Source organism: Nicotiana tabacum, chromosome 15, assembly GCF_000715075.1.
Source record: "Nicotiana tabacum cultivar K326 chromosome 15, ASM71507v2, whole genome shotgun sequence".
NCBI classification, from domain to species: Eukaryota; Viridiplantae; Streptophyta; class Magnoliopsida; order Solanales; family Solanaceae; genus Nicotiana; species Nicotiana tabacum.
The window spans coordinates 46,271,344-46,291,803 of record NC_134094.1 but is presented as its reverse complement, the minus strand read 5'-3'; the positions used below and the strand labels follow the sequence as shown (position 1 = coordinate 46,291,803).

The following is a 20,460-nucleotide window of genomic DNA, read 5'->3' as shown; positions in this document are numbered from 1 at the left end:
TTTTTTTATGATTCCAATAGGTTCGTATAGTTATTTTGGACTTAGGCGTATGCTCGGAATTGGATTTGGAGGTTCCTAGGGTGTTTTGGCTCTATTTGTCGAAAGTTGGCAATTGAAGGCTTGGAGAGTTTATAGGTTTGACCGGGGGTTGACTTTGATGATATCGGGGCCGTATCTTTATTTCGGAACTTGGTATAGTTTCATTATGTCATTTGGAACTTGTGTGTAAAGTTTGGTTGGAATCCGAATTGGTTAGGCTTGAATCAAACGCTTGGTTGTAAGTTGGAAGTTCTTGAACTTAAGAGAACAATTTTGATCGTCGATTCTTTGTTTTGATATAATTTGTGGTGTTTCGAGCCCTTGGAAAAGTATTAATTAAGTATTAGAACCTATTGGCATGATTGGACGGGGTCCCGGGGGCTCGGGTGTGATTCAGGGTAGTTTCGGACCATTTCCCTTTGGTTTTGTATTGATGATTTTCTTGTGCAAGTTGCTTCTTTCGCGATCGCAGTGTAAAGGAGTTGGCAGACGAAGATTTACTCTTCGTGTTCTCATGACTGGAGAGGCGTTCGCCGAGGGGTGAGAATTGGTGCTTCGCGTTCGAATGCAGGAGGCCGTGTTCGCGTTCGTAGGGCATGGGCCGCGTTCGCGTAGGCTCTGCTGGAGTGGCTATCGTGTTCACGTAAGTTACTTCGTGTTTGCAAAGTCGAGTTTTAGCTGGGTAGATTTTTGGCCTTCGCGATTGCGAGGGATGTGTCGCGATCGCGATGCATATCACTGGGCAAAATATTTAAGTTGTGATTTCGCGACTTTTACCCACTTTTTTATATTTTGAGCCCTGGACTTCGAGAGTGGAATATTTTGAAGAGTAATTTCACTACATCATTGGAGGTAAGTAATTTTCTCTTGGATTTGACTTTATATCTTGTTTTCCTATGGATTTCTACACCTAAAAGCATGAATTGTAAAGATAAATTCGGGATTTTTGTCTACAACTTATGAGGGTGAAATATAATTACATGTGGACTCATGGGGTTTAGTCGGGATCTACCTCTTGACTCGGATTTTGATCGTCTAGGGCCGGGTTGACTTTTAAGAGCTTGATTAAAGATTCAAACTTTATTGCTTGGAATTGATTCTTATGGATTTGTTTGACAATATTGAGTTGTATTTGATTAGATTCGACTTGTTCGAATGTTGATTTAAGCGGGAAGGCTATTTTGGAAGGTTGAAGACTACCGGGTGGAGGTATGTCTCTTGGATAACCTTGTTAAGAGGAAGCCCCTAGGAGTTGACTTGATTGTTATATGTTTAAGGGATTCGAGGTGGTGTATATATGGGTGGCAAGCCTACATGCACTTACCAAGTTTACATCATGACCGGATAGAATTGGAATACTTTATGCCTTGTACTGATTATGCTTATTCGATTCATGATTTGTTTGGCTTATATGACGACGTTCGCTCTCTTATTCATGTTAGAGATCATGCCTAGGTTTAAGATTATTTATGAAGGCATGAGAGATTATTCTTAATATGTTGAATTGCTTGAATTATCTATAGTCATATAGAAATCCATGAGCACATATTCGTATGATTTGTATTAAGTCATTGTGCATTTTTATCTATAATTTGTGAGAATATGCATACATTTTGTAAATGGATACTTAATTGGACCGAGAATTTTGGCACGAAAGGTAAGGCGTACGGATGAAATACAGTTATGGCACACAGGACATGATAAACAGATATTTGATTATGTGTGAGTTATTAAGTTCCTTTTTGTGCTTGGATTTGGATCTATATTCTTCAGAGTAAGGTGATTACCCGTATTACTTTGGGCCCTATGAGTGTGGTCCCTTTCCTTTCTCCATTCCGCCTCCTTCTTTGCTTTGTTCCAATAGAGTCTAAGGCAAAGTGGTTCGTATGCCTACTTGACGAAAGGGAACGAACAACATTTCATTTTTGAATTTATGGATTGGATTTAGTCAGCCTCACGACATAATCAGAGTGAGGCTTTGGTTATCGGCAAATGCTTCTCCAAAGGCGACCATCTCGAGTTTCCGGCTACATAAGATTTTGTATCGGGTTATGGTGATACATGAATTTTTCATTATGGTACATGGATCTTGTACCGGTTTGAGCATCAATAGATTATTCTTGACTCACTTAGATGCATTCATTTAGATTCTAGTTGTTACTTGACATCCATATATGCTAATTGGGGGGCCCGACTCTATTGATTAAAGCATGTCTTCTTTAAGTTTTATATCTGAACAGTGTTTTGATTATCTCTTGACTTAGAAAAGCATGTTTTATATCTTTCGACTATTGATATCTTTGATTCTTGTTATCCATGAGATTATTTACTATTTTAGTTTTAAGTTCTATTATTTATCTCTGTGTTGAAAGTATCTTGATGCAAATAGCATCGCCACTACTTCTTTGAGGTTAGACTTGATACTTACTGGGTACCAATTGTGGTGTACTCATACTATGCTTATGCATATTTTTTTGTGCAGATCCTCATGTGGGTCCTAGCAAAGCCTCTTGATTGGGCCAAAACGTTGCACGTAGACTTAGGGTGAGCTGCACTATATGGATTCATTTTGCAGTTCTCGAGTCCTTGTTCTTTTACCATTCCATGTCTATTTTATTATTTCAAACAGCTTCATTCATGTATTCAGATTTGTATTTATTCAGTAGTTGCTCTTGTACTTGTACCACCTAATCTTGGAGGTTATATTTTATTGGCCGCATTTAGGCCGTGTTATGACTGTATCAGATATTTTTACTTTTTTGGAGCTATTTTTGTCTTTATTTATAATATGACTCTGTTAATTAAAGGAATCTAGCTATATATTTTGTGGATCATGAGTTGGCTTCCTTAGCAAGTATGGTTAGGTGCCATCATAACCTAAGATAGGATTTTGGGTCGTGACAATCTATTATACCGAAATCATTATTTTCAATAGCTTCATTATCAACTTCATTCTCAATCATATCTATTGCAGATGCATCTTCAATATCTTTTGTATCCTTGCCTCTATTTATATAGCACGAATTTGTAGCAACCAAACCATTATCAATCTCCTTTAGAATCACATACACGGGTAATTGGTGAATTCTAGATTTTTCTTATTCGATTCAATATACAACCGAGAACTAGTGTCATTGTAAATTAGGATAGGTGGCAAATCATCATTTCAGAGAAACTTAATTTCTAATGTATCCAACTCAGTATCAACTCTGATCTGTTTTGAAATTGCTTTAACTAATTGTATAGGGTAAAATATGATATGACATGTGGCTAACTAAAAGGAGGACACGTGGAATCCAAGATGGGAGGGCTGAGGACCGAACGCAGCCACTCTACTTGTCACTGGAAAGGATAACGTTCATAAAGGTGTATTAAATGCTCTGCGCCCGGTAGTATTTACTAAGGAATATTCTGCAACATTAAGAGCGACGGGCCGTTACAGAGAATTTGACATTTATATTCACCGTTACATCTTCATCAATGACCCTCATAATTGACATTAAAGGAGGGCATGATCCTAGGACCTTTTTCCCTAAGACGTAGCTATAAATAGTGAGCTCGGTTACCATTGTAAAGGACAAGATTTTCCTAGGTAAAGTTACACTCTATTCTATACAAAGCTTTATACAATTTTACTTATTGCTTTTTAATCTCATCATCACTGTGTCCGGAAACCGTGTTCACGGAATCACCATCTTTGCTATTTCAACTACACTCTAAGGCTAAGTATTATATATTTCTTCAATTATTGTATTATTTCAGGATCAAATTAGTTCACTTCTCTAGAAACCACATATAAATTCAACTGTACCGTTTTACAGGTAAACAGTTTGGCGCCCACCGTGGGGCCTAGACAGTCGTGCAATTAAATTGATCCTTGCCTTTTTTACTAACGTGTTTTGATTATTTTGTCTTAGAAAAAAATCACAAAAAATGGCAGATAACACTTTTAACGATGGACATAACCTTGAAATTCGAGGGGATCAGCCTCATTTTGAGGACTCAATCAGTGATACCCGTAATGAGGGGAATGACGCCATGCCGGTGCATGACACACGGTACCCTCTATGGGTTCGGGAGACTACTCCTGATGATGCTGATGAGGAGCATGTAGCGGATGCTGTGAGGGTCCTGCAAGAGCAACGGGCAATCATTCTAGGCCATCTCATACGGCAGGATCAAGTTATGACAGAATTGAAGCAGCCACTATTAGGGGCCTCGAATAACGCAAATAGACGAGATCCAATTCCTCCCATTGTTCTCGCAGACCAAACAATGCACAGAGTCGACAACAACACTCTCAGGGATGAAGTTGGCTTCGACGGGGCTGGGGGGAAGCAGATCAGGTCATAATAACGAGAACGATTCATTCAAAGATGAGCTTTTACGATTCATGAGGAAAGTAAATGCCCGCGTGGATCAAATCCCGGGCATACTACCAGTATTGAAAGGCCCGAACTCGTAGAAGTATGTTCAATTACTGTACAAGTCAAGTGCGGCACCAGAATTAATCCCGAAACGTTTCAAAATGCCTGAAGTTACAAAGTATGATGGAACTTCAGACCCACAGGAACATATTACCACCTACACAACGGCGGTGAAAGGAAATGATCTAGCTCCTCACGAAATTGAATCTTTGTTGTTAAAGAAATTTGGCGAAACTCTCACAAGGGGAGCCCTAACGTGGTATTCATTACTGCCCGAGCATTTCGTAGATTCTTTTGAGATTCTCGCGTATTCTTTCATTAAAGCTCATGCTGGGGCCAAAAAGGTGCAAGCCTGGAAGGATGACATATTCAGAATCGCACAAGGAGAATCTGAATTATTACGAGAATTTGTTACCCAATTCCAGAAAGAAAGAATATTGCTCCTGGTCGTCCCAGATGAATGGGCAGCTGAAGCATTCACCAAAGGATTGAATCCAAGAAGTTCAAACGCTTCTCGTAAGCTGAAGGAGAGCCTGCTTGAGTTTCAAGCAATGACCTGGGCAGATGTTCACAAACGGTACGAGTCAAAGATAAGGATTGAAGATGACTAGGTCGGTTCTACATCATCGGCCAAAGGTCGGGAGAAGGACAGAGAAAAATCAAAAAATGACTATGACGCGGATAGGCGTACTTTGAGGGGCCGGTTTTTGCCCTACGAGCGTACCAAAGTTCATGGCAGAAATTTTCGAGCAGCAAACAAGTTCACCATTGATAAAAGGACGGATCATGGTCAAAAGAATAGATCACTTCACGATAAAAAATGTTGGGGTCTCGAGATCTTTCTTACCCCATGTTATCATAGTATAACTTCAATGTCAGCATAGTGGAACTGGTGTCAGCCATGAGGAACATTAAAGAAGCACGATTCCCGAGACCTATGAGGTCTGATTCCAGTCGGAGGGATCCCAATTTATAGTGCGAATACAATAGGACGAACGGTCACCGGACAGGGGACTCCCGACATCTTCGGGAGGAGGTGGCAAATCTATTGAAGAATGGTCATCTCCGAGAATTCTTTAGTGATCGAGCTAAGAACAATTACGGTCGCAACAAAGACAACACAGAATCTTCGAAAGCATGAGAAAAAACCCCATGCTAGACGATCAACATGATTTTTGGGAGGAACGAGATTAACGGGGTCACCTTTTCAGCGGCAAAGAAGACTAAAGTATCGATAACTCATAGCAAAAGACTCCTAGAGGACGATATCACTTTCACGGAGGAAGACGCAGATGGAATATTGTTACCAAACAACGACGCACTGGTAATCTCTTTAAATGTGTTAGATTTTAATATCATTTAAGCTAAACTCACCGGAAGCATTATTCCGGCAACAAAACTCCTCACTGGATTCAACCTTGAGGAGTGTGATGACCCGAGGAGAGATCTTGCTGCTCACGAACGCTGAAGAAATAATGAAAATAACTCTCTTTGAAGTAGTGGATGGTGATATGGGATACAACATCATCTTAGGAAGGCCATGTTACAAGAAATGAAAGTTGTACCTTCGACGTATCACCAATTGCTGAAGTTTTCGAAGCCCGAAGGAATCAAGCAAATAAAAGGTGACCAATCGGCAGCAAGGGAGATGAATTCAATCTCAGTTTCCAGTAGCAAAGGGAAGGGGTTCACGGCATAGAAATTATAGGAACTGGCACCTACTCCCGAGTTAGAAGATGTTATTCTAGGGGCAGAGTCATCAGAACAATATTAGGTGCCGAGATATTTCCAAGTTCCGGAAGAGGCGGACGCAACGAAATCCATGGCAGAGGAACTAGAGCAAGTGGCATTGTTTGAAGAATTCTTAGAAAGAAAATTTCACTTGGGGACAAGACTACATCCCGTGCTCAGGTCTGGTTTTATTAAATTCCTTAAAATTAACGATGATTGTTTTGCTTGGTCGCACGAGGATATGACAGGTATCCTGACGAAAATAGCTGTGCACAAGCTGCATTTGGATCCCAACATACCACCGATATGACAAAAGAAGCGCCCTATTGCCGAGGCTAGGAATAAATTCATCAGAGAGGAGGTAACCCGTTTGCTTAAAATCGGTTCGGTCAGAGGTAAGATATCCAGACTGGCTAGCCAAAGTAGTAATAGTTCCTAAGAAGAACAATAAATTTTGTATGTATGTAGACTATAAAGATCTTAATAAGGCGTGCCCGAAAGATTCGTTTCCTCTGCCAAATATCGATCAAATGATTGATGCCACGGCCAGGCACGAGTTGATGAGTTTCCTTGATGCTTATTCCGGGTACAACCAGATCAAGATGAACCCGGAAGATCAGGAAAAAACTTCTTTTATAACAAATTTTGGCACATATTACTACAATGTAATGCCCTTCGGGTTGAAAAATGCCAGAGCCACTTATCAACGGCTCGTAAATAAGATGTTTGAAAAACAAATAGAAAAAGCTATGGAGGTTTAAATAGACGATATGCTCGTTATGTCTTTAAATGTAGGTGACCAACTTAAGCATCTACAAGAAACATTCGACATCCTGAGAAAGCATAACATGAAACTTAATCCCGAGAAATGCGTTCGGGGTCGGTTCTGGTAAGTTTCTGGGATTTCTGGTCTCGCAAAGGGGAATTGAGGTAAACCCTGACAAAATCAAGTCCATAGAAGATATCTCGGATCAATTGTTGAACGTAAAAGAAGTCCAAAGACTCACAGGAAGATTAGCAGCCTTGAGCAGGTTCATTTCCCGATCGTCAGAAAAATGTCATCGATTCTTCACATTACTTAAAAAGAAGAATAATTTCAAATGGACAAGTGCCAGCAGGCTCTGAGGGACCTGAAGAAGTACTTATCAAGCCCTCTATTGCTTTCGAAACCAAAATATGGCGAAACATTGCTAGTCTACCTCGCGGTTTCAGAAGTTGCAGTAAGTGCAGTTTTGGTCCGGGGGGACAAAGGTACACAATTTTCCATTTATTACGTTAGCAAAATTTTAACGGGGGCAGAAACTCGCTACCCACATTTGGAGAAACTAGCCTTAGCTCTCATAGTCGCCGCTCGAAAGCTGAGGCCCTATTTTCAATGCCACCCAATAGTTATGGTGACTACTTTTCCTTTGCAGAACATCCTTCATAAACCCGAGCTCTCGGGCAGATTGGCCAAATGGGCCGTCGAAATGAGTGAATTTGACATAGAATATAAATCGAGGACTGCGATTAAGTCGCAAGTATTGGCTGACTTCGTGGCTGATTTTAGTTAGGGATTGCTACCTCTAGCAACCAAGGAGGGAGTAATGGTGTCGGAATCGACATCAGGGGTTTGGACCTTATTAACGGACGGAGCCTCGAACGTAAAAGGGTCTAGGCTCGGAATATTTTTAATCACGCCTTCAGGGAAAACCTTAAGGAAAGCCATCAGAACGATCACTTTAACTAATAATGAAGTAGAGTATGAAGTTTTGATTGCAGGGCTCGAATTGGCCCGAGGACTTGATTTTGAGGGTATCGAAATCAAATGTGACTCACAGGTGGTGGTAAATCAGGTCTATAGGATCTTTAATACCAAAGAAGAACGTATACAATAGTATATGCTAAAGGTCAAGGCCCTTCTGGCACGATTCCGGGAGTGGTCAATCACTCATATCCCGAGAGAGGATAATGCAGAAGCGGATGCATTAGCAAACTTAGGTTCATCGACAGAAGTAAAGGGATCGGAGTCCGGAACAGTGGTACAACTGATGAGCTTAGTCCTTGATACGGATGGTTATTATGAGGTAAATTCGGCTAGTCTGGTCTGGGACTAGAGAAATGAAATAATCAACTACCTTGAGTACGGAAAGTTGCCCGACGATCCCAAAACATCACGGGCATTACACACCAAAGCTGTACGTTATATCTTCAAGAAAGGCCAATTGTATAGAAAGTCTTTCCAAGGCCCGCTGGCCCCGTGCTTAGGAGCATCAGAAGCCAATTATGTCATGAGAGAAATCCATGAAGGGATATGTGGCAATCACTCAGGCACAGATTCTTTGGTGCTGAAGTTGGTACAGGCGGGATAATACTGTCCTCGCATGGAGCAAGACGCCAAATATTTCGTACGAAAATGTGATAAGTGTCAACGCTACGCATCATTAGTACATCAACCGGCATAACCCTTACATTCGGTTTTGTCCCCAGGGACGTTCATGAAATGTGGGATGGACATCACCGGACCACTGTCATCGACTCCCGGAAAGGTAAGGTTTCTTTTAATTTTGACTGATTATTTTTCTAAATGGGTGGAAGCAGGTTCCTATCAGAAGATTAGAGAACGCGAAGTGGTCTACTTCTTGTGGGAAAATATAATTTGCAGGTTCGGAATACCAAAAGAGATAGCAAGCGACAATGGGCCACAGTTTATCAGTGCAAAAGTTACAAAGTTCCTCGAAGATTTGAGAATAAAGAGAATCACATCTTCGCCTTATCATCCCAGCGCAAATGGTCAAGCAGAGTCAACAAACAAAGTGATCATTCAAAACCTCAAGAAAGGTTGGAAGCGGCAAAAGGCAAATGGCCCGAAGAATTGCCCAGAGTTCTATGGCCTACCGAATAACGTCCAAATAGAGAACATGAGATATATTGATATATATAAGATGCCTCAACCCCATTTTAACTCATTATTTTTCAGTATCTTCAGACCCTAGACACCTAAAAACACCCTCTCAAGGTTCTCTCATGATCCAAGACCCAAACAAAGGGCAAACAACACAAATCAAGTGTCGGGAATCCCGTCGCGCTAGTAAGTTTCTTGTTCTTCTTGTTGTTGCTGATTTTTGGGTGGTTCCAGCTCATGTGGTAGGTTGTTTTAAGTGGTTTAAGTTCTGTAAAATAATCTCCCAAGGTTTTCATATCAACCCTAGGTTATTTCAAGTCTTGCAAATGGATTACACCCTATTTTAACATCAAAAGTTAGTTCTAGTAAAGAACACCTCTTTGAGGTTGTGTTGTCATTGAGGATAGTTGTGGGTTGTGTTTGGCTGAAATTTCAAGTTGTTTCTACTGGCTAAGATGAGTATAACAGACTACTAATTGTGCTTAAGCTTTCTTGTATGTTGGTTAAGTTGTTAGGATGATAAACTACAAGATAATACTTGGATTAGCTTAAGTCACTTCTATAGTGTTGTATTGCCATTGAGGGTTGTTGTAAGCTAAATATAACTTGGATTTCGACTTGAAGCTACTGTAGGAGGTATTTGTATTGTGTTATTTCATGTGCTTAAGGTTATCTTAATGTTGACTAAGTTAAATGGATGTACTAGACATGAACTAGTGAATACAATTGCTAATTGAAGATAGTTGGAGTTGTGGATTATTTCCTTTGTTATAAATATATGATATAAGGATGGAATCATTGATGAATGACTTCATTATAATGTTAATGATTCTGTTAAGTTAATGTAAGAAGACTATAAGGGGTGATAATGGGGTTGAAGGGTGCTGAAGGGATTCAATCCGAGCTTGCCGCTCGTCGTGATATGTTGACGACTTGTTAATGAAATATTTTGTACCCTATTGTTGATGTTGTTCTTATTGTATTGCTCTGGTTGTTATTGTTGGTATATGGTATTGGAGGAGGCCCTTGTTACAAGGGAGATGCTGCCCAAATTTACAAAAATGAGCTACTAGCTTAAGTTACAGACTTAGCCTTTATTCAGCACTGATTTTGAATCTCCTTATGCTATGGTAGATTGAGTTGAGTTATTTGAAGAGTTGCTTGGAAGCTATTAAGGACTCAACGAGGCTAAGGTATGTTAACGCTAAACCTTTCCTTCATTTTGGTATGATCCAGTAACTACATGTATTTGATAACGAGACATAAAGAGAAGTTCATATTCCTGAATTTATGTACATTGGCCTAGTCTCTTAAGTTACAGTATTCTCCCTTATCGGGACTTTCTATTCAGATAAGTATTATCTTCTTTCAGTCAAGAGAGCAGAGGGTCTATATATATATATATATATATATATATATATATATATATATATATATATATATATATAGTATTACAGTATTTTTCACCATCAAGCTATAATCGATGGGTAGGCCCCTATTGGGCAACCTCTGATCAGATGGTATGTTATATACCGAGCCTACTGTGGTCGAGCGCCTATGAGAGAGCCCATTTGGCCGAGATACAGAGCCTAGTATGGCCGAGCGCCTACGAGCGAGCCTACTACAGCATAGCAGTTACACATACCGAGCCTTATAGGACCGGACAGCTATTTTACTTATTATATTGAGAGAGTTGAGTCAGTATTTGCACCCGAAACAGGCCCGGAGATACCTGTTCGAGTAAGTGCTTCCTGAAGCAGCCGTGCATCAGCAGGATCAGCCAGAACGTCCTCCTCGGGGATAGCAACAGAGCCTGCAGGTAGACCTAATTCTGTGAACAAGTCAGAAGGGTTCAACCAAGTTCTTCATATACATAAATGGAAGCAAGGTAAATTAAAGTCACCATGATTTTTGGCCTTCCACCCGTATTTAATGGCTAATTCTTTCCACAAACAAGTTTCAAGCGTTGTGACGTCCAAGATCTTCTGAACCCACCAGTTCAAACCTTCCACCACCGGTGGGATCCATCGAGTTGCTGAAACATGTGAAGGGTGAAGATACGGCCATAGAAGAATATATAGTAAAAGGAATACTATACAAGGAACTTGCGAGTGCGGTTCCAAGCAACCGGAAAGGATGAAGCCGTTGTTGGAATGATGTCGTTGGTGGCAACGGTAACGAACCGTTCTATCCACCCATGGTCATTGTCATCATCCATGCTAGAAAACAAAGCATGGTGGCCACGCTTGCAAAGGTTTATCATTCCCCCGCGAAAGATTTTGGGGGAATAGAGATTCATCATATGAGCTAGAGTTAGCTTCTCTCCATTTTCTTGGCACAAACGTCGGAGGCAGGCGATCGTCCTCCACACTGAAGGACTTACCTGTGCCAAACACACCTGGTAGCGAAGGCAAAATTCCGCAATCACAGAATCAAGCTCTCTACTCAAAAAAAACGCACCCAAAGTAAAGGGATACGTGAAAAAGTATGTAAAACCTTCCTTGGGAAGGGTCACTCACTCCGCTAGATCAGGAGCAATAATTTCCAACTCATTGCAGCGGAAATCCTCCTTCACAGAAGGAATAATGGAAGGACGAATGGAAGAAGGGTACCTGCTAACAGCCCATGTACGAGGGTTAGCAGTAGGAAATTTCTCTTCAAAATCATTCGAAGTACTAAGCTTTCTTGGGATGATGGAACCCACTATTGGAGGAACGGAATCCTCGGTTTTGTTCTTGCTCTTCGTAGAACCAGCACGCTTAGAGGAAGAAGCCATTGGAAAAGAAGAAGGAAAAGATTTTGTGTTTGAAGAAAATTAGAAAAAGGGTGGAAAACAAGGATGCAAATCAGAAGCTCAAGCAATTGTGAAACGCAAAGGAAAAGAAAATTGTGTATAAGTAAAATTTTGGCGGCTAAATTCATGGACATGATTACCTCAATAACCGGTAAAAGTTGTGCTGAATCATGGGATGACGCGTGTTCGGGGCATTAAATGCGGAGAGACGTGTGTCTAATCAACCGTCAGAGACCTTCAAATGGAGTTATAGTAATTTCCGCCAAAAAGGTGTTTCTACCAACTTTACGGGGAAAGCAGGGGGACTATCTGTATAGGGTAAAATATTATATGACACGTGGCTAACTAAAAGGAGGACACGTGGAATCCAAGATGGGGCGGCTGAGGACCAAACGCATCCACTTTGCTTGTCACCAGAAAGGATAACGTTCATAAAAGTATATTAAATGCTCTGCGTCCGGTAGCATTTATTAAGGAATATTCTGCAGCATTAATAGTGACGGTCCGTTACAGAGAATTTGGCATTTATGCTCAACGTTACATCTTCATCAATGACCCTCATAATTGGCATTAAAGGAGGGCACGATCCTAGGACCTTTTTCCCCAGGCATAGCTATAAATAGTGAGCTCAATTACCATTGTAAAGGACACGAATTTTCTGGCTAAACTTACACTCTATTCTATACAAAGCTTTATACAATTTTACTTATTGCTTTTTAATCTCATCATCGCTGTGTCCGGAAACCGTATTCACAGAATCACCATCTTTGCTATTTCACCTACATTCTAAGGCTAAGTATTGTATATTTCTTCGATTATTGTATTATTTCAGGATCAAATTAGTTCACTTGTCTAGAAAATACGTATAAATTTAACTGTACCGTTTTACGGGTAAACACTAATCTCTCAAAGCTGAAAGTTGACTCGATAACAACACAATCGCCTACAAAATTAACCAAGTTATTATCATTATCCCATTCACCACTATGAAGAATGTATACATGATAAATTTCCATTGCAAAAAAAGGTGAAATTGAAATTTTTGTATGTTTTCTTGCTTTATCTCGAACAATCTATGTATAAAGTCGACTTCTTTGCTAATATCTCCTCTAAATCACGAACTTTTAGATTTTTCTTTCCTTGTTGATTTCTCCGCCAAATCAGGAACTTAGTGCAAATTATGCTATTTGGAACTTAGAGAAGAGATCGTTGGTTTTTCAACTTGCATTGCAGCTTTTTGTGTTTTTTTAGCTAGAATAGGAACGTATAAACTTGGGAAGAAGAAGAATGGAAAATCACGAAAATTTTGCACCTGAAGATCCAAAATAAAAAAAAAGGCATTAATGCTCGTTTTTTCCTGATCTGGCCTACTGATTTTGGGCTACAAATTTGCAAACTTGTAAATGATCCATTTGGTTGCAATGTCAGCTGGTAGGTTGTATTATTATGCAATTCTCTCTTTTATTCACCTTTTGCCTACTAAATATGTGTAAGGGGGTCTAACTAACCTTCTTGAAAGTATTTTTTTTTGTTAAAATAAAAAAAAATACTCTTTTATATCATGAAAAAAAAATACTCATTTGTTGAAATGAAAAAAAAATCTATCTATAACATGAAAAGAAAGTATTATTAATAATATTTTTATTTAGGGTGAGGGTGGGGCGGAGGGTTGGGGTGGATTGGGGTGGGGGTGGGGTGGGGCGAGGGTTGGGATGGGGGTGGGTGGTAGGGCGGGGTGGGTGTGGGATGTGGGGGTGGGGAAGATTGAAAAAGAGTTTTGAAAAATGTTTTCCCTTTCTCTTGATAGGGAAAATATTTTCCTCCAATTGAAGCAAAATGAGTTCATGAGGAAAATATTTTCCAAAACATTTAAGCCAACCAAACATGGAAAAATTAAAAAATATTTTCCGAAAAATATTTTCCATTAATACCAAACACACCCTTTTTATCTTCAAATGTTAAGGTATGTAACTAGTTGCTAAAATATAAGCAACTAATTAAGGTATGTAAGAGAGAATTAGAGAAGCTGAGTCAAGAATAGAAAATCTTGCAAATACGAGTACCAAAATGGACATTAAGCCAAACTAAAAATTGATAGTATGATTTTGGAGTTACCATTCTACACTACAAAGGTACGCCATAAAAATATTTTATGCAAATTCATTCTTGTCCACTAACTTGCATACGTACCTTTCCTATCAAAATAAGATTTAAAAGTGACATTGAGAAACAAGTATTCCTAATCTTTCCCCTCACAAAGTCACAATCTCGCAGTTAAGTTTTACAAAGAAGTAAATCGATAAGGATCATGTAAGAACATGATGCAATAAGAAATAAAACATCCATATAATCAGATATAGGTTTCTGACCTTGTCCAAGTCAGTTTTATCAAGTAAAGGATGAAAATTATAATCATTTTCGGAGAAGTATATTTAAATTACTCTGAAATAACATATATTACTAATATTGCTCATACCAAACATAAACAATACATGCAAAATTAGTTCTCTAAAAATCCAATAAAGAAGTTTATGCCCAATTGAACCAAGTTCTTTCGACTGCTGCAAGTCAATTCCAACATGTGATTATCAAAATTGCATAAAAACTAGCTACAATAAAGATATGATCACTTTAAGCGAAGCTTGAGCTAGGGGGTGCACCACCGAAACCTCCTGCCCCACGCCCGAATCCAGGTCTTCCACCACCACCCTACAGGTATAGAATGATAGGTTAGATTGAATTTATTTTTGTACCAAGGCAGACAGCATAAGCAATCATGAGTAATAGAACAAAATCCAAATTTTAGTCCTAAGCCTAACAAAGGAAAGATAGAACTAAGTGACCCAAAAAAAGAAAGGTAGCATTATGAAGCTTTCGTGAGTACTAATAATACATGGTTTACATTACCAAACAGCCAAAAGGATTTGTTATCTACTATTAAACGGAAACGGGCTAAAAATACCCCTAACGTATTAAAAATGGCTCAGAATATCTTTTGTTAACCTTTGGGACCAGAAATACCCTTCATGTTTGTTTTCCAACTCAAATCTACCCGAGATTAATGGACCAACCTGGGTCATTTTTTGGACTGAAAATAGACATGTGGTACGCCATTAGGATGCCACGTGTATAAATCAAGAAACAAATAAAACCCACCACGTTTCTTAGAAATTACCCAAAGACCCGCTGACCCAAAAACCCACCCGTCTCTTCTTCAACATTTATCATGATATTGGGCGGTAAGCACTTCAGGAGTCGAAACATATAAAACTGAACATTCCGAAATTTCTTCAACTCTTTTACTGCCATGGTTTTGAATCATTCTTGCATTATTTTAAATATGAATAGTTAAATTTCAAAATTAAAGAGGAGTCATTATTTAGTCTAGATAGGTTTTTCTTTGGTGATCGTACTCCTACTTCTTCATTTCTATTTTTCTTCGTGTTTTTTTTATATGTGCAGCTAATGGACTCCCATTTCTAGCAATTGCAATTTTCCTGGTAGTTTGATTGGTCTTTTTTTGATTAACTTGTGATTTGCAGGGAATTGGATGATTAACTGTAACATTATCTTTATGATTAATTCGAGACAAGGGGAATAAATGATGAACTTTGTGTATCTTACATCAATACAGGACAAAGAAAGATTGTGTTTATTGGTTGGATGGAAAAAACCAAATCGTTCATGGAGAGGAAAGAGACAGAGAGACCGGTTTTTGGGTCAGCAGGTCATTGGGTAATTTTTAAGAAAATGGGTGGGTTTTATATACATGTGGCATGCTTATAACATGCCGTGTATCCTTGTTTTAAAGGTCCAACTTGGTCCATTAATCTCAGGGGCAGATTTGAGCCAAAAAAACAAACGTGAAGGGTATTTTTGGTGCCAAAGGTTAACGAAGGGCATTTTTGAGCTATTTTCAATACGTAAAGGGCATTTTTGACCCTTTTCCAACTATTAAAATTACCACAAACTCTTAGATAATCAGCTATACTATGGACTCTAAAGGCGTTACTTGACTAAAGGAGTGCTTAGTATGGGGCATCTTCCACTAAAACTTATCATGCAGTACATGAGCATAAACAGTCAATACTGCAGAATGCAATGTATGAATTGGGAATACAGAATCTCAGAGGACAGCTATGAGGTGAAGTGTAGAAGAAGCTTAAAAAGTCAAGTCAAATGAGGAACAATAACTAAAAACGATGCAATAAGCTTGGGATCATTTTTACTCAATAGTATCAGTGCAATAATGTGAGACGCAATAGGTGAACAATCAAATGCATTAGGTGAACCAACAAAAACAAAGATTGATCACAAGAATTTCATGGAACAGAAAATTGTCACAGTCTAGAGGTGAGAGTATCCTTTCCCCCTTACTATTAATGCTATATGATCTACTCAAATAAGAAGTGAAGATGGCGCTAGAAATGTGAAAGAACCACCTGCCAAAAGTGGAACTTCAAGTGTAAGCACTAGAGCAGTGCAGACAAAGTGTCATTAACCATAGCAATGCAGATAAAACACAGAAATAGTGTTGCTAGTTCCAAATAGATCTATCAAACACACTTCAATTGAACAAAAAGATATGAAAAACGACAGGGTATAGGGAGAACAGTAATTACCCTGAATGCAGGCTGGTAGTCAGCTGGAGCTCCACCCTTGTCGCCTCCAAACTCACCGGGGGGGCCTCTTGGACCAGCACGATAACCTTCCCTGTCACCAAACCTTGGCCTATCTCCCTCAAACCTAGGTGGTCCACTGCAAATCCATCAATACCCCAATGTCAATCCAATTTGTTTGGCATAGTACATAGTAACTATAGAATGTATAATATAGTATATAGTATATAAGCTATATATATATATATATATATATATATATATATATATATATATATATATATATATATATATATACAAATTTTATACAACGGTCGCCAGGAGGGCCACCCATGGGACGACCAAGAGGCTTAGCAGACTTCTTGAGAGTAGCAGGGACAATTTCGGAAGGAAGATTGAGGTAAGTCCTGAGGAACTCAATGCCGTCATTGGTCAGATACCAATAGTAGTGCATCCAAGCAAAGGTCTCACGCACGTATTCCTTCGACTTGAAACTCTGCATCAATTTTATCACCTGTAGGTTTGGCGCATCGATATTCGGATGCTTTGCCAAGTTGTAGTCCTTCTTTGCAAAGCATACTCCCTCTAATAGAATATAATTTCCATAATTACATACATTTATACACAGACGAACAATAAGAAAAGAAAAATTACAGATACTAACCTTGGAAGAGGTACTTGGAGATCTCTCTTCGGTTCTTCTCTGGGATAATCTGAAAACGCAAAATCGATTAAAAAGGACTGAGAAAAATGTATTATAATAGATGTTTGGAAGGAGAAGGATGATACCATAGCTGCTCGAAGAAAATTGAGGGGAGGTAGGAAATCAACCAAAATGCAGCAGCAAAGGGACGGACTATCTGTGAACCCTAGAAAGCGCACGTCTTATATCTGACATCTCTGTCACATGGGCTTTTACTGCTTGGAAAGTGAAGTCTCAAGCCCGAATAGCCCTTTTTGGCCCAATAATACCACAACAATTGTCAATCCACTACCCACTACCTCAAAAACATCGAAAGATTTTGGGAAAATTACCGGAACAGCCCAAAATAGTCATTTTAATCATTTAATTTTTGCCACAAAAGTTATCAATCTATCAATCACTATATAATATATATATATATATACTATTATAATAGCACGAATATTTTACGCTAAATATTAAACGACAAAAATATCCTTAATATGTTAATCGACTTTTATACCCTTAAATATTTTGTCAAAAAGATAGTTCCATGTTGGATAAAACAGTACTATCTAATTAATTTGCCTAATATTTAGGAATCCGATACCAACTAATGATAGAATTTCTTAAAAATTAATAAGTGAATGTAAAGTTCTAATTTCATACTAATTCTACTTGACAATTACACGGAACAATACTACAATAGTAGAATCCCATGTGCTCTTAGAGTTCCAAACCCATACCAATCCCACATATGAAACATATATTGCCTCTATATAAGCAATTTCATTGTATTCACGCTTGCAACACAAAACATGTATACAGGGATCTTTTTAGAGGTAATTTTCATCTCTTTTATTATTATATTTTATAGATTAGATTTGGCTCTCTAACACAGCCAAAAAAAGTTACTAATAATTAAGAAGTTGAATCTTTAATTTACGCATGTAGGCTGATAATTCGTCCACATCTTTATGGGTTAAGTAAGTTTTTTGTTTGTTTGTTGGAAGGGATGTTGATGTAAAGTTTGAATTAAACGACACTCAAAATAGTGAGAATACGGTCTCCACAATTCCCATCCAAAGGAACTATATTATAATATTTTGCTCAACATGGCTATAACTAGCGTTCAAGGGTGTGACTGAATTATAAGTAAGTGGGACGATAATATTCGTTCTCTTATCTTTTAACTTGATAGTATGTTCATGAGTTATTTCATCTTCCTTATATGCGAGGTAGTTCATAAACTAATTTCTTTTATTTTTGTAACAGGGGGAGACTTAAAGAGGAAGATGTAAATATATTAATTAATAGAGAAGATTTAATTTGTGGCATCATCCGAAGAGAATGGCTGAGGAAGTTAGAAGGAATAATGAATCAACTAACTATGTGTTTTTAAACAACAAAGTAATGCACTCTTATTGTACTTTAAAGAATTTTGAGTTTTGTTGTCCTAGATAACAGCCATATAATTTAGAAAGTTTTTCATAAATAATTGACTTAAGAATCTTGTGGAACGCATGAACGTAGAAACTAGTACTATATTAAAAGCATGAAGGCCCTTAGCGAAATGTTGTTCGCATTTTTTATTCTTTAAAAACAGATTTCATATTGGATAGAATTATTATTTAAGTTATTTTCCTAATATTTAGAATTTTAAAACCAATTAAAATTTGACTTATTAAATATTTTTCTATTTAAACTATATATATAATCCGAATATTTAGGACACTTAAATCAGTTAAAAAGTTACCTTATATAGATCGAAAAATTATAACCAAAATTGTTCACACGGTGAAAGAAAACTTTATCAGAGGACCAATTATCTTCAAGGAGGTCCATGTTATTATTAGTTTAACTTTTAATTCTAACTAAATATTTGTAGTCTTACACAACTTTTCTTAAATATCTTTTAGACAGTTGAATGAGGCTGAAACCAAATTTAAATGTAGTATGTTCTATACTATGTGCACACATTGCTACGAAGAAATTGGGAATGCCGTTTTTAGTTTTTAATTTTGGCTGTTTAATTATGACCACGCTTACAAACAAGACAAAATAAAAATTATTGATTATATAAAATTAGAAAAGTATACAAGAAAATTATTTTAGTAACAATCTTCTCATGAATATATTAGAAAACATTTATAATTTTCTTTTTTAATCAAATTAGACTAACTTTTAACACTTCCCAATTAAAATATAAAAACGTATTATACACACAAAAGAAAACTAACACACTAAATCCGTGAAAATTTATTGAAATAATAAACTCTATTTTTTATTTTTACATCAATTTTATACTTTTACTCCTTTAGGATAGTATTAACGTCTTATGTCAGTTAGATGACGTCCTGTTTATGTCTTTTTAGAATGAAAATAAGAATATATAGCTTTAAAAAAGACAATCTAAATCTTCAAAGTTATATGATCTTGTTGAAACTAAAGAGGATGCATGGCTTATAAAATTATAGTAATAAAATTATAAAACTGAAATGATTTTATGTTAAATATATTGACTGAGATGATTGGGAACACTTGTGGGACAAAATTTCTTCTTTTGTTGAGTTAGCAAAATAGAATCAAAACTCATCAATTTCAGGAACTTAGAATTTTTTCTTTGACATATTTTATTATTCAAGCACAAATTTAATATAATTTTTAAAAATTTGTACCCACTGAGATAAAATACACGTGCAACGCGCGTATCGTGAGACTAGTAATATATAATAGGCAAAACGGCCTTGTGGCCACTTAAACTTGTACCGAATTGCTAATCCGGTAAACAAACTTATAAGTTTTCTAATTTAGCACATCTACTTTATAGAATGAGGAATACTTAATGCCTCTGACCGTTGACTATACATATGTGGAAGAAACATTGTTGACCTAGCTAAACTACGTGCAAATCACACCTAAATGGCGCGTCAATGTAATAGTTTTAATAGAAAAATATTAAAATAAACAAAAATATATAAATAATAACAAAAGATAGGAAAGAAAAGAAAAAAAGAAAGCTTAGATCCCAACACTTCCTCCCACCTCCTTCATTCCCACCCCTTTCCCCCGTTCTTTTCTTTTTTTATCCCATCCCTCACCCCAACCTTTCCTCCCCAGGCCTCTTCATTCTTTTTGTTATTAACCTGTAGTTCAAAAGGAATAAGAGCTTTTTTTTATTATTATTTGAGTATAAAGATTTAGAAAAGATGAAGGTAACCCACAACTCGATTTTGGACAGAAGAAAATTGCATCTCCGATCTGGTCATTACTCCGATGATGAT

At 37.7% G+C, this 20,460-nt stretch overlaps 1 protein-coding gene across 2 annotated transcripts; it reads right to left on the bottom strand.

Annotated features, from left to right (window-relative positions):
• Positions 1-14,306: 14,306 nt before the first annotated feature.
• On the bottom strand, positions 14,307-17,417 carry LOC107759318 (small ribosomal subunit protein eS10z-like). 2 transcript variants are annotated; one of them, XM_075230806.1, is made up of 5 exons: positions 17,284-17,417; positions 17,159-17,207; positions 16,804-17,079; positions 16,498-16,633; positions 14,307-14,584 (listed from the first exon to the last, which is right to left on the bottom strand). In XM_075230806.1, exons 1-5 carry the CDS (start codon positions 17,284-17,286, stop codon positions 14,485-14,487), a joined length of 564 nt encoding a protein of 187 aa, XP_075086907.1. In that variant the 5' UTR covers positions 17,287-17,417; the 3' UTR covers positions 14,307-14,484. The 2 variants fall into 2 exon arrangements, with proteins under 2 accessions (XP_075086907.1, XP_075086908.1); XM_075230807.1 differs by having other exon boundaries at positions 16,498-16,639; positions 16,806-17,079.
• Positions 17,418-20,460: the final 3,043 nt, after the last annotated feature.